The sequence below is a fragment of the Prionailurus bengalensis genome, chromosome B3, assembly GCF_016509475.1.
Source record: "Prionailurus bengalensis isolate Pbe53 chromosome B3, Fcat_Pben_1.1_paternal_pri, whole genome shotgun sequence".
Classification (NCBI taxonomy): domain Eukaryota; kingdom Metazoa; phylum Chordata; class Mammalia; order Carnivora; family Felidae; genus Prionailurus; species Prionailurus bengalensis.
This window is the reverse complement of record NC_057355.1, coordinates 93,895,456-93,910,444: the sequence shown is the minus strand read 5'-3', so window position 1 is coordinate 93,910,444 and position 14,989 is coordinate 93,895,456. Positions and strand designations below refer to the sequence as shown.

General features: G+C 37.1%; 1 protein-coding gene across 1 annotated transcript; it reads right to left on the bottom strand.

The window, feature by feature from the left end:
- Nucleotides 1-750: 750 nt before the first annotated feature.
- Nucleotides 751-10,645, bottom strand: CB3H14orf28 (chromosome B3 C14orf28 homolog). The gene is made up of 5 exons (XM_043556057.1): nt 10,533-10,645; nt 7,255-7,779; nt 5,067-5,156; nt 3,752-3,886; nt 751-2,699 (listed from the first exon to the last, which is right to left on the bottom strand). The coding sequence occupies exons 2-5, from the start codon at nt 7,776-7,778 to the stop codon at nt 2,516-2,518; spliced, it is 933 nt and encodes a 310-aa protein (XP_043411992.1). The 5' UTR covers nt 7,779; nt 10,533-10,645; the 3' UTR covers nt 751-2,515.
- Nucleotides 10,646-14,989: the final 4,344 nt, after the last annotated feature.

Below are 14,989 nucleotides of genomic sequence, written 5' to 3'. Positions count from 1 at the left end.
TCAGTATTCCGATTTTTCTTTTTTCCTTAATGTTTATTTTTGAGAGAGAGCAAGCAGGGAGTGGCAAAGAGAGGAGGACAGAGGATCCAAAGTTGGCTCTGTGATGACAGCAGAGAGCCCAATGCAGGGCTTGAACTCAAACTGAGATCATGTCCTGAGCTGAAGTCGGACATTTAACCAACTGTGCCAACCCAGTTGCCCCTGTATTCTGATTTTTTTAATTTTATTTTTGAGAGAGGGGGAGAGAGAGAGAGAGAGAGAGAGAATGCGGGGGAGGGGCAGAGAGAATCCCAAGCAGGCTCTACATTGCCAGCACAGAGCCCAACCTGGGGCTCATTCCCACTTCATGGGATCATGACCTGAACTGAGATCAAGAGTCGGACAGATGACTGAATGAGCCACCCAGGTGCCCCCCTGTATTATGATTTTTCTAAGGATGTTTCAGGTTATAAAGAATTTTCCATACCTTCACCTTCACATTCTACAGAAAATGCCATTTAATTATTTTTCACCCATTTTCTACTTACTATTTGGTCAGCAGGGGATAATTGCTTCTTTCTACCAACCAGCCACTACTGTAACAATAAACTACTTATTATCCTTAAAATCCAACTATCTTGAGGTCCAGAAGGCATACTTAAATTCTATTACACATCAAGTCTATTACTGATAGGAGCAACTACCCAAATAAATAACTTAAAAAAGATATCTAAAAACTTCATTAGTAAAGAGAATCTGGGAGACTTGCTATATATGAAAGAGGTAGAAAAAATATATCTTTATTAGCATGTTCAAGGTAGTCAAGATTTTAACAAACATCTTAATCCTCACAACAACCCTGTGAGGTAGGTAAGTCATTGTTTTGTGATAAATTAGTATTGTTCTAAATAAAGTGCAATTCTTAAAAGAATAATCTGCATTAGGAATAATTATGTTAATGAACCACTTATGTATATGCTAATATTTGTGTTGTTGTATACTTTGATTCATGCAATAAGGTGTCCCCACAAAAGTCTGCTGTAAATAAAATCCTATTTAAATACATGGTGGGGACTATTTAAATAAACTCTAGCGTAGATTTTTTTTGTAAAATAAATTGCTATTTTTTTTATCTTGCACAAGATGCAATTTTCACAGTTTGCTCAAAGTGAGGCATTCTCAGCAACATTGCACTCACATTTAGTAATTCTTCTGTAAGCTACTTCAACATGGCACCAAGCCAATGTAAGACTGACTTAATTTGTTGAATTAAATTTGGTATATGGCAGTGAACTGTGTTATCATGTAGAAATCTCCAAATATACTACACTCAATCCCAACCCAAAATCTAAGATAGACTGTTTACTGAAATTAAACACTAAAGTGAATAATAATAAATTTCAAAAAGTATTTTCCCTTGAGAATAATACTTAATTTTTTCCCTTAAAACTGTAATAGGAGAGAGATCTTAGGGTCTTTGAAAACAAACATAATTTCTGATAATTACAAAATTCTTGTGATTTATATTGCAAATCAAACCCTCATGCTATCAGTTTACTACTTACAAGGAAGCCAGCAGTTTGTTACTCCAAAAATGTTAAGTATTTTTTTCTCTGTGCCAATATGACTTACTAGGACAAAAAATATTCCAGACACCGTTTTCTCTTAAATATATATTTAAAGTACATTTCTATTGTTAATCCAACATTAGTAAACATCCAGTTGCCTAATATTTTTTTATAGTTGTCTTATCTTCAGAATAGATTTTTATTAGAGGATTTCCATTACATTTAGTTATGTTATATAATTTACTTGTAACAATAACTTTAATTAAACTTGGGAGCTTAGTTAACACTTAAAATTTGCTGGCAGGTATATAATACTTTAGCAAGCGGTTAAAGTAATTTGCCATTATAGAGAAATAATTCAAGCCCAGAAAAATATTCTCACCAAAGTATTTTTAAAAACTATTGCAGGAAAATTAGGCAAATCAACAAGTAAAAAAGACTAAGCCATCTATAAGTTGTACATTCAAATCCATACTAGATCCAACAGTGCACTTTGGATTTTAGTGAGGTAGGGCAAAAAATATAGTCAGATACACTTTGAACTGTTCAATTTATATAAACTGAAATACTGACTTGTAACCAGGTTTTATTTGAATATCCAAAAAGAAAAATTGAGAATTCAAATGATGAAGTATTTTCTTAGATTCAAGGACAGAACTGCAAAAATCCTTTGAGTACATATAAACGAAAAATACAAAGGCTACAAGATACATTTTATTTCAACATAATGTATGCTTGTTATGCTTGTATAAAAATAACCCAGGACATAGAAAAAACAAATACAAACATTTTTGCATAGATTCTGTATATATAATATTTACCTGGGGCTAAACACTGGAAAAATACACCTCTGAAACTAGTATAGTTCAACTATTTCCTTGGATACCAAGAATTTACAAAATAAAAGCCCTTCATCTGGGGGAGCATGGGCAGGAGGGAAAACAATTTAATTTAGCATCAGTCTATATTTATTTCTCTGTTGCTCGAATATAAACCAATGATGACAAGAGGAGAAACTCTGGGGGTTTATTTAACAAAATTAAATTCACATTTCTGAGGCCATCATAGTGCATCCAATGTCCATCAATCTGGAAAGCTGCAGAATAATGATGTTCCTCTTTGTTAAATAATGTGGCACCTTCCAACAAATACCTGCAAATTAAAAGACAAAGTATAGCAAAAAAGATAATACTTTGTTCTTTGATAAATATTCCTTCAATTCTTAATTAAGGAATAAAAATATCGATATTGTTTGCATTCTAGTCCCTAAAAATGATATCCATCTGTAAAAATCATGTGCTATAATTGGTAATTTGAAGTAAAATATTTAAGAATTTAAAAAATTGTACAATTGAGGAATTTTGAAAAACACTTTAACAGATTAACGATAATCTGTATTGTTTGGTTACATAAGAGAACACACATACAAAAAGCCTTTCAAAGGCAAGAAGTTGAGACTCTGTATGTCCTAATTTGAATGCAGATATTTTCATCTCTGATATTGAAAGTAACATTTTTTGTTTAAATGATGACCTCCTACTATATACTACTTTGACTTGAAATACAAGTAATAGTATTTACTGTTTACTATGTGTCAGGTACTATCCTAAACACTTTACATGTGTTATCTCATTAAATCTTCACAATTATGTACCAGATAGGTACTGTCAGCAGTGTTTTACAGAATAAGAAACTGATGTTTCAGCTGGTTAAGTTCTGGCCCACGGTTACATAGCTTGTAAAAGGTGGGGCTGGGATTTGAACTCAATTCTGTCTATTCCATAGTCCAACCACTGTGCACACTGCCAGTGAATGACTCCCTGTAGTAGATTCTAATCTTACTCAGGATACACACAGTTAGAGAGAGCTACGGGATACCTGGGTGGTTCAGGTTAAGCATCTGACTCTTGATTTCAGCTCAGGTCATGACCTCACAGTTTATGAATTCAAGCCCGGCATTGGGCTCTGACAGCTCATAGCCTGCTTGGGATTCACTCTCTGCCCTTCCTCTGCTCTCTCTCTCTCTCTCTCTCTCAGTCAAAAATAAATAAACCTAAAAAAATACACTAAAAAAAAAAAGATAGCTATGATTTTTTTCAACAATATTACCTTAAGGGCTAGTCACAATTATGATGGGATAGCAGAAAAATAGAAAATAAATGTATTTTTTATTAGTTTTATAAACCGAATAGGAAAACACCTACTTGTGATCAGATAAATCCAAGTAATATGGTACATATGCTAGATCTTCAGATTTCCAATGCTGCATATTTAAGACAACAAAAGGGGGTGCCCCATGGCAGAAAACTCGCTGGGAAAATTCTCTTAAGCCACCACATCTAAAATTGAAAATAGGCATGAACTTTATTACACTTAAAGCAAAACTGCCTTTTATCACTTCTGGATTGTCTTTATTACTTAATTTCCTAATAAGCATAATTATCTATTTTAGGCATGGGTAATGGTGTGGCTACAATAGTATCTTATATACCTATACCCAGAAGCTTATCAGCTGTGAGATTCTATATACAAGAAGTCATATACTTGCAAAACTCCAGGAAAAGCTAGCTATCTTTTTCCTAAGCTTATAAAAACATGTAGTCTTTTGAACTGATATAAAAGCTTTTATTTTTATGTAGAGATACATTTGCTTTTTCTCTCTCAGCTGGTTTCAAGGAATAATGGCAGAGGTAAATAATATGACTCTTACAGTCATTTTTATATTACATAAAATTCCCTAATTGCATCCTTTTGCCATTAGGATGAAACAAATTCTGTTTTCTTAGCACTATTACATATTAAGCATGTGTATCAGAATATAACATACACAATTATACAGTAAAATCTCGATTAACCGGAATACTCAGAGCACAGTATTTTGGTTCCCAAATGTTACTGACTAAAGTTAATCAGAAAACCATTGTGTTTCAGTGTTTGCTGTTAAAATACATTAGTCTAGTTTCTGGACTTAAGTACAATTAACTGAATGTATTTTATTCTTCCCTTGTGATTAATTAGCTGTAAGATCATCCTTCTAAATATTAACTCTCATTGTACATTTCTGAAGATATAGAAATTGTTAAGCGACTGGGATGAATATGTTCTTCCCCTTTTGAATTTTTTAACTATGTTGAATTTTTTGGTTGCCATTTACCTCTTTGTCCTAAATGAGGAATGCAGAAAAAAGTCCAGTTAATTGAGGGTCCGATTAGCTGGGTTCCGGTTAACCAAGGTTTTATTGTACCTACTCAGCAGTGGGGAAAGAAAAGAAAAGGCATTTGCTTTGTATTCATCAATTAAATGTAGTATAATATTCTATATAGTGATATTTGATAATGACAACACAGCATAAAATAGCAGCGTAAACTACGGTAGGTGTTAAGATTCCAAAAATGTTAGGCTTCCTAAATACTTGTGAGTTGCTATTTCATAAAGTATTAACACCAAAGACCATATCTGTTCAGGTTTCTTTATAAAAAACATAAATACTTTCATCTTAAATGTCTCTCATATACTCACCCACTCTCTTCACACAGTTCAATCCTGGAACAGAATAACTCATCCACAGCCAGTCGTATCAAGTTTCCATGAGGAATTTCTTGGGGAGGACTACAACAATTAAAAACACATGTAAGAACTGCTTTGACATTTTTCATGTAAATACATTATTAGGATAGCAAATTTTACAGGTCAATTCATTATTAGCAAACCAAATATAAAAGTATAACCTCTGTTTTTCACCTTTGCTATAATCATAGGAAATCAGTTGAACTTAATAAACATTAATGCATGAAGCTTTCCAAGAAACATCAAATCCTTCTGTAAACTGATCCTGAAATATGCAGTTGTTACTTTAAAAATTTTTCTAGAGATTTCAGTAGAGCAGATTCTGGTCTTAGGGGAAGAAAGGTAGGACCCAGAATCAGGAAAGCAGCCAGTTACATGACTAAATGCAAGTTATAGCATTGTTGGCTTCAGTTAACCTGATTTGTTAAAAAATTTCTTGCTACATACTTCAGAGATTGTTTTAAATAAAGGCAAAAGCCTTAGAAAGTTACATGGAATATAAACAGTATGACAAAAAATATTTTATTGAGAAGCTTAAAATAATAGTATTAATATAGGATTATAAATCATTATATTTCAAAACATATATAAACTGATATTAGTTTTTGAAGAAACAAATTTCTAAAATGCTTTTTAGTTTATTATAGAGTAGCAAAGCTTGGGGTGCCTGGGTGGCTCAGTCGGTTAAGCATCCGACTTCAGCTCAGGTTGTGATCACAAGGCTCATGAGTTCAAGCCCCATGTTGGGCACGTGCTGACAGCTCAGAGCCTGGAGCCTGTTTCCAATTCTGTGGCTCCCTCTCTCTCTGCCCCTCCCCCTGCTCATTGTCTCTCTCCCTCTCTCTCTCTCTCTCAAATAAACATTAAAAAAATTAGAATAACAAAACTTTTTTCCAGGATAGAGATTTCAAAATCAGTGTCATCGTATCAGTAACACAGGAAAATGGACCAAGTGTATTTCAGAACAAGAGAGATATTCGCTGGCAGACTCTAAAAAGAGTATCTTCAGCTTTCCCTAAGTAGCATGATGTGATAATATTAAACTAAATATGCTATAAAGAAATGTGAATCTAGTAAGTTAGGGTATGTACTGTATATTCTCAAAAGGGAACATCTATTAGGCTGCTTTTGTGAACCACAGGGCCAAATACACTTTCTGACAACAATGTGTTTGGGCTTGTTTTTCTGTCCTGTTTTTCTACTGACAGTTATCCCTTTTCCAGCTAATGTGCCCTGGGGGCTTTAATGTTTCCCAACACTCCACTAGGGCTTGCCAGTTTGGCCTTCTTCCCTATCATTTACCAGCCTGGAGGTATGCCTTCTCTCTCGAAACCAAAAATACTCGGTAGGCTATCAGCACCTCTCCTCGTCAGGGAAAAAGCTCCTCACATTCATATCCTCTCCAGGTACGAAGATTCTGAGTTTAGGGTTTCAGTCTATAATTATGTCCTGGCCATGACATGAAGAAATGCCTTTTTTTTTTTTTTTTTTAGAGAGAAAGTGTGAGTTGGAGAGAGAAGGGGAGGGAGGGAGGGAGGGAGAGAGTTTGAGAGAGAGAGAGAGAGAGAGGGAGAAAATCTTAAGCAGGCTACATACTCAGTGAGAAGCCCAACTCAGGACTTCATCACACAAACCTTGGGATCATGACCTGAGCCAAAATCAACAGTCAGAAGCTCTACGGACTGAGCCACCCAGGCGCCTCTGAAATACTTTCAATCTTCTTGTTCATGTAGAAATAGCCTACCCAACAGAAATCCATTCAAGGGGTGACACATTTCAATATAGTGTTAAATGTTCTTCAAGAGGTTACATTTATGACACAAAAAATTAATTATCTACACACTCATATTAGCAAATTCAAAGCAAGAGTAAAACATTTTTCATACTAATTCATTACTTTCCCAGTGAAATAATTACTAGCTGGTTTTATAAAGTCAATTCCAAGATATTTGGATTTAATAAATAGTTAACACTTGTCATGGGACTTACTATAGTCTTGCATTTATGTGGTTACCATGTGTAAGTAACTACACAAGGTCTGTACTTTAGAAAGTGCTCTGACTATACTTATTTACTTATAGCAACATTCATTTAAAAACTGTATTATTTTCGCTAAGAGTGACACTTTAAAGCAACTTACTTTATATTAATCGTGCGTTGCTGATCTTCCTGTACTCGAGTTGGGCATCGCCAGTTGGAACAGTAACTCTCTTGTATGGTAGACATGAGATTTTCAAGATTTTTTGTAAAATTATCATGCTCATTACCAAATAAATCAATTATTAATGAAGCTTTATGAACTTCAGATTTGTATTGCTGTTTTTCCATCTTGTCCCAAATCCAAAGCAGCTTCACAGTTGTGAAACTGTAGGTGTCCATTAAGTAAAGGAAACAGTCTACAAACTCTCTACCTAAATGAAGAGAGAGCTCCCTGGGGAAATTTTCATTTTCATTAAGAATGACATATAGTAACATCAAGAATCCATCTATGGTGCAGGTATTTTTCAGTCTTATTTCAACATAAAGTGGCGTACAGGATACTGCTTTGCGGCCAGCTTTGATAGTAAAAACACCTCCCCAAGGAAGAACAGGCCTCCAAAATGAGCGATCTTGGTTATAGTTATTTTTAATTGATGCTTTGATCTCTTCAAACAGTGTCTTCATCCTGCATTTCAAAAGTTTAAAAGTAGAACATGTAAATTTGTGACTTTATATGTTAAATTTTTGAGATGTGTTCAAATCAAAACAAGCTTGTCTAAACATTCAAATTAGGTGTGCCTGACTGGCTCAGTCAGTACAGCATACCACTCCTGATCTTCCAACTGTAAATTCAACCCTCACGTCGGGTACAGAGATTATTTAAAAATAAAATCTTAAAAAAAATTCAAATTAAATTTGGTTAGAAGGCCTACCAATATAATGAAAAAATTTAAAACAATTCTAGCTGAGCCAGAATTGGCTCAGAATTGCCATATTGGCAATATGCATGGTCTCTGGAAAGACCATTTAGAAGTGCGATCTTTTTTGAGGTATAGGATGAGCACGTGATAGACTTTTACACTAATTATACTGCAGATTTTATCTTTGCTATAGGAAGACCCTGAAATAAATAAGTCCTAAATGAAAACAGAGCTTTTGAAGGTGCAATCTAAATTTGGGTGGGTGTATTCCTAATGTAAACCTCTTTCTCCTCCCTTCAAAATACAAGCTGTGCTTCATTTCCTTTTTAATATGCATGGTTGCACTTATGAAATTGCTATAATGGAATTCTTAGTTCAGCTACAGAATAATGGCCAATTATCTTTTAGAGACCTCATATGAAAAGTAATCCACAGTACTTAACTGAATCATTGCCACAGCTGATACAAAAATCATTTCTATGCACTTTGGGATTTTCACTTGCAACTTAGGACCATGCTGGATACCCTATAATCCTAACTGCAGAGACCATGCTATGAAGACCTAACTTAGAACTTGGTGAGTAATCTGATTCCCCTCTCCTTACGTTTTGGGAATGAACAGGGACGTCCACCCTACTTAAACTGTTATTTACCCTTCCCCTAACCTTGGGGTTAGCTAAACATTTTGTTTTTAAGGTCTTTGCCAGTATTCTATAAACATGTTTGTGTCATAATGTATGTTATATAAAGCAAAGTTTTAAAAAGTTAAAGAATGAGGTCCTAATGAAACTGAACTGAAAATACTGCTTTACTTGGGACAGTAAATATCTAAACTAAAAATATCATAGGGTTTCTCAATGTTACTTTTATGGAAAAGCATATTTCCATGAAAAAGGAAAGCATCTGAAGAATAGGAAGAGACCAATTCATGACTGAGGTCAATGTCTTATTTTGGCTTTTCAAGTGCCACACACATACTCCCAAGCACAACATAAATCCAATACTCAATACTGCAGACCTATGTGTTTTATTTGTGTAAGAAATTAAGTTCACATAGCATAGAGTTGTTGAATCACTGTTGTACACCTAAAACCAATGTAACACTATGTCAACTATACTTCAATTAAAAAAATCTGTTTTACACTTAAATTCCAACCAAATTTACAATACTAGCAGACTAAAAATTCAGTTCTACAATATATTAAATGCAGGCACACATGCACGGGCACACAGTATTTTCGGCCTGAGGCAAGATGCTGTGGACTACAAAATATTCAACACTATATTTAGTCTTAAGTGTAGAAGTTTACACGGTTGGTAACATGTTGTTGGCTCTAGACAACCATTTAGGAATAAGAGGGCGTGGTAAATCTGGAGCCTTAGGCAAACACAAACTGTTTCTTCTTGAAAGGACTAACATGTTTCCCGAGCAGATTAAAAAAATACATATATGGCATTCAAAACTTTAAAAATGAAAATGACTTCCTTCATGGTTTCATTTATTTCTGTTTAAGTTTTAAGAACTTTGTAGCAAGGTCTAAGCCTGAGTTCTGATTTCCCAAATGTTAAATTGTGAAGGAGTCATAAATGTTTTTCTTCAAATTATCTTTTAGACATGACCAAATAAGTAATATTTACAGCAATTGTTATACTTAAGAGAATTAAACTACACTTTTACATATATATATGTATGTATGTGTAACGAAATTAACTTCTCTAGCCTTTTTCTGCGGGGAGGGAAAGTGCAGGGTAGAGAGGCTTGGAAGAACTAGAGGACACTTAATCCTTTCAGCATTAACGTGGTGATTTGTTACAAAGTAAATTACAACAAAAATGAGCAGAAAAGGCGGAGAAATGGCTGCAAGGAGCTTTACTTAAAATTGTCTTCAGATTTCTCCACATCGTCAAAGACTGTTTCCTTAGGCACCGTATTAGAAGCCCTGGAGGACATATCCTGCTGGCATTATCGTCCTGATTCAACAGGCCCTCCAGTTTAAATAAACCTGGAAAACTCCCCCGACCTCTTTTTCCTTGGCAAAACGACACCTTTCTTTTGGGGTCATTTTCAAGGGTGACAATCTGTACTCCACGCTGATCGTGACGATCAGACCACTCGCCCTAGGCACTGAATGCTCGGCGGTCCTAAGGGTCCCCTCTCGAATCAGCACCCCGAAATAATCTGAAAAACGGCCACGCGCTCCCCCTTGAAGCAGCGCGGGGCTCTGGGCAGGGACCCGCTGGGCGCGCGGTGGGCGCCCGCCTCCGTCCCCCGCGCTCCGGACACGCCTACCCCGCCCCCGGCCCTCCGCACAGGCAAAGGCCTGGCACCGAGGGCTGGTCCCGCAGGGCTGGCAGGTCCCTGAGCCGGGAGCAGGTGATACGGCTCGGCGCCCCTGCCCACGGTCAGGCAGTGTTCCCCTAAGCGCCTGGGACTGCGGGCACTGGCGGGAGGTCCGGGCCGCGGAAGGCGTTCCCACACCGGCCAGTCTCCGTCCACCAGGAAGCCGACTTCTCGTACCTCCCCGGGGACCGAAAACCGCCGGTGCCGCCGCACCCGTCGTCGCCGCCGCTTGCTCATGGAGAGCCCGTGCTGCCGCCGCCGCCGCCTCATCTACTAGCACCGCCCGCTGTCTGGGCCTCCCCGGCGTGAGTGCTGGGCTCTGGCACGGCCTCCATCGCACCCGCCGCGGAGGGAGCCACAGCAGCTCCAGCGCCCAGGCCGGATCCGACCGGACCCACGGAGCCAGGACCGCAGGACGCGGAGCTTCTTATTACGGAGGAAGATTCGGCCTGACCTCGGCCCCCCTCCCCCTAGCCCCTAGTTCCCAGCCGCCTGACGGCGCTGCTGCGCAGGCGCGAAGACGCCCTCGCCAAACGTGCGTGTGTCGGGTGTGTACACAGCATCCAGATTTGCCCAATGGGAACCAAGATCAGGTGCGGGGGGCGGGACCTTGCAGTGAGGGGAGGTGCTACAGTGTTAGGGGGTGGGTGGGGCAGGCGGAAGTGGGCAGGGTTTGCATGGAGGCGGAGCTTTGTTGGCAAACCTGCCTGGCTTTTTGAGGTTTGTATCATTTTTAGGACATTGATTTTAGTTTGCTTCTGGGTCTTGTCATTTTAAATTCCTAATTCAGAAGGGGAAAGCTTTATTTTCTCAGAAAATTATAATTATACAAGCTTTTGATGTAAGTATATAGTTAGGAAAAGTTGAATTGGTGTTAATGTTTACTGCCCTTTTTAGTGTCGAGGTAATAATTGGCGGGGTGCTGTAATTTACAATGGAAGCTAATAAAAATTGATAGAAATTAGATAGTTTTAGTCCCACTGTAGAGATGAAAAAAATGTTTGGAAATGATAAATTATCACACATTAAGTGACAGCTGGGAATTGATGCCAGAGCTGCTTAATGCTAGAGTCTGTGGGCTCAACCACTATTTCTGTTCAGTAAACCCTGGTTCTTGTGTCCTCCCTTAAAAAAAATCAAAGCTCATGTGACTTAGCTCCTGGAGAACACAGGCCACCCTGAAAAATTACCTTTACCTGCTATTATAAATGCAAATGCTGTGGAGATATTCCCCAACCAACTGTTTAACAAATAATGATTGTCTGGAAAGTGAAACCCAACCTCCAGAACATACAATACAGACAGCTCAAATCCAGTCCAACACATCATTGTCGTCCTCAGTCACAGTTGAGTCTGGTAGAGGTTGGATCCCTTCTAGACTAGTCAAGGGTATGGCAGGGACCTTCCTAGTGGACCTCTCTCAAGGATTCTAGTGATAGAAGAATGGTAAGTAGGAGAGAAACTTGACTTACTCAACTAAAATTACTGCACAGGGTGATGGGAGGAAATGGACATTTCTCAGAACACAGGGGGAGGAAAGAGGCTCTTCCCTCAAGGGAAGAATTAATAATTCTGGCACAGTCTGCTCTTTTTAGTTTCCCTGTTTTTCTTATTTCTTGTGGCATTTCATAGATGAAATGAGAGGCTCTGAGAGATTAAATAATTCGTATGTCTGTATTGGTATTTATAGCAAAACATTTACTCTCGATATTATAACTATCCTGTAAGTAGAACATTCTTTAAAAATGTTTGTAAATGTAGATTATATGTTCAATTGGCAATCTCTCACAAGACACGGAATTCATTTTATACTGATTGGGTTATTCTCTTCCTGAAAGCAGAACCCAATAGTGGTGGTTGTCACGGTTTCTGGAGAATAGCAGAGAGATGGCTCATTAAACTCTGCTGAGCCTTAGCTTCACAAACCTACCTGAGGCCTTTTACTGAGATTTCCATTCTGCTTCCTTTCTGCTCCTTTAAAATCTGACAGCTGAGTTGCAGGGTTTTTTTTTATTTTTAAGACAGCTTTATTGAGGTATAATTGACATGTAATATGTGGTACATATTTAAAGTATGTAATTTTATGAACTTTGACGTATATACATACCCCATCATCTAGTCGAGTGAGTATATCCATCATCCTCAAGTTTCTTCATGCCTCTTTGGAATTTTTTCTTCGCATTCCTCCCTGCCTCCCACACGTAAGCAACCACTGATCTACTTTATGTCATTGTAGAACTCATTTGCATTTTCTAAAAATTTATGTAAGTAGAATCAGGAAGTTTTTTTTTTTTTTTTTTTTTGGTCTGATCTCTTTTACTCAGTATCATTGTCTAGACATTTGTCCATGTTGTTCTGTGTACCAACAGTTCATTACTTTTTTTATTGCTGAGTGTATTCTATTATATGGATGTAGTGTACCTTATCTGCTCATCTGTTGGTGGACATTTGGGTTATGTCTAGTTTTGAGCTATTACTAATAAAGCTGCTATGAACATTTGTGTACAAGTCTTTGAGTGGACAGATCTTTCCTTTTTTCTTGGGTAAAAATCTACAAGCAGATTTTAATTTTAGCTATACTAATAGGTGTGTAGTGGCATCTTGTTGTGGTTTTAATATGTGTTTTCCTAATGATGTTGAACATCTTTTAAAAATATTTTTAATGTTTATTTTTGAGAGACAGAGAGAGAAAGCAGGGGAGGGGCAGAGAGAGGGGGACAGAGGATCCAAAGTGGGCTGTGTGCTGACAGCAGAGAGCCGGACACAGGGCTCAAAAAAAAAAAAAAATTGGCTGGTTACAGTCTTGAGAGTTCTTTATATACTCTGGATACAAGTTCTTTATCAGAAAAATGCTTTGGAAAGATTTTATTGTGGTATGTGCCTTGTCTTTTCATTCTCAACAGAAGAATTTTAAAGAGCAGAAGTTTTAAATTTTAATAAAGTCCAATCTGTTCTTTTATGGATTGTGCTTTTAGTGTCATTTCTAAGAAATATTTACCTACCCTAAGCTCACAAGGACCTTCTACTATGTTTTATTCTAGCAGTTTTACAGTTTAGGCTGTATATTTAAGTCTGTGATGTATTTTGAGTTAAAATTTTTTAAGGTTTAAGGCATGGATTCAGGTTCATATTTGTTACATATGGATACCCAGTTGTTCCAGCAATGTATCTTAAAAGGCTATTCTTTTTCCACTATGCTGTCTTTGTGGTTTTGTCAAAAATCAGTTGTTCAATATCATTTTATAAACATTTTATTTCATATATTTTCATTGTCAACTATATGTCAGACAGTGTGCTAGCACTGGAGATATGTATCAGTAAGTGGTCTTTGGTTGCAGAAACTAGAGACCAAATATTGTCAACTTGAATAAAATAGAAATTTATTGGAAGGATGTGAGGAATAACAGAATTAAAGGAAAAGTTGAACAATTAGGTCTCAGCTAACTTGATTGATCAGAAGGCAGAGAGTTCCCCAAAGGACAGTAAGATCCTATTAACAAAAGAAGAGGGAATGGTGCTGGGCAGATATTTGCTATAGCAGTGCTTCCCAACTTTTTTTACGTTCATTAATGATAAATGATCAGAATTGGGCAGTGTACAAGGGTAAATTGATGGAGATTAGGAGGTGTCTATATTGGACGTGGTGAGAAAAATGCATCATATTTTCTTTATATTATGTAATTGCAGGGAAAGGCAAAAATATTAGGAAAATATAAAACTTTGAATTTATATAAAACTTCTCAATGAAACCTATTTAAAAATGTGATGAGGAACTTGAGCTTGTATCCATGATAAGATTTTTATTTCAAACCTTTATTCAAACTTTATAATAATAATAATAATAAGGAAAAGTATATATTTCATAACTGTGTAGCTTGATGAATTTTTACAAGGTGAGCACACCTGTTTTGTGTTCCAGTTACATATATTTGCATAACAAATTACTGCTAAACTTAGTGGCTTAAAATAGCAATATTTATTTTGCTTATGAATTTGTAATTTCGGCAAGGCTTGGTAGGTTAACTTGAAAACTGGGGACTGGAATCATCTGAAGGCTCCTTTACTTACACGTTTAGCTATTGTTGCTACCTGTTAGCTGTGACCTTAGGTATGTCTGTGACCAGAGCACCTTCAAAGAGCCTTTCCATGCAATTCTTTGATGTTTTCATAGCATGGTGGCTGGGTAGCAAGGGTGAGCATCCCAAGAAAGAGGGCCAGGTGGAAGCTCTAGTGCCTTTTCTAATACAGCATTAGAAATCATGCAATGTCAGTTCCCGTGTATTCTGTTTGCTGGAGGTGAGTCACTAAGACCAGCCCATATAAAAGAGGAGGAAATTGTACTTCGCCTTCTAATGGTAGGAGTGTCAAAGTGTCATTGGATATGTTTTTAAACTACCACACTTACCTAACCAGCTCCCTGATCAAGAAGCAGAACAATACAGTGCTCCAACCTTGCCTTCCTATCATTACCTGCTGCCTGCCTAAAAGGTAACCACTATCCTGGTTTCTAACACCATAGCTTCGTGTTGCCTGTTTTTGTAATTTATGTAAATGGAACCATACAATATGTATTCTTTTGCATCTAGCTTATTTCAACATTGTGAGATTCATTCATGTTGTTCCATGATAGATTG

Coding starts and splice junctions, on each gene's coding strand:
- CB3H14orf28 (XM_043556057.1), bottom strand. CDS start 7,778: ATGAAGACACTGTTTGAAGAGATCAAAGCATCAATTAAAAATAACTAT. Junction 3,887..5,066: donor GAACTGTGTGAAGAGAGTGG/GTGAGTATATGA, acceptor TTTCAATTTTAG/ATGTGGTGGCTTAAGAGAAT. Junction 2,700..3,751: donor TTGGATTTATCTGATCACAA/GTAGGTGTTTTC, acceptor TTTAATTTGCAG/GTATTTGTTGGAAGGTGCCA.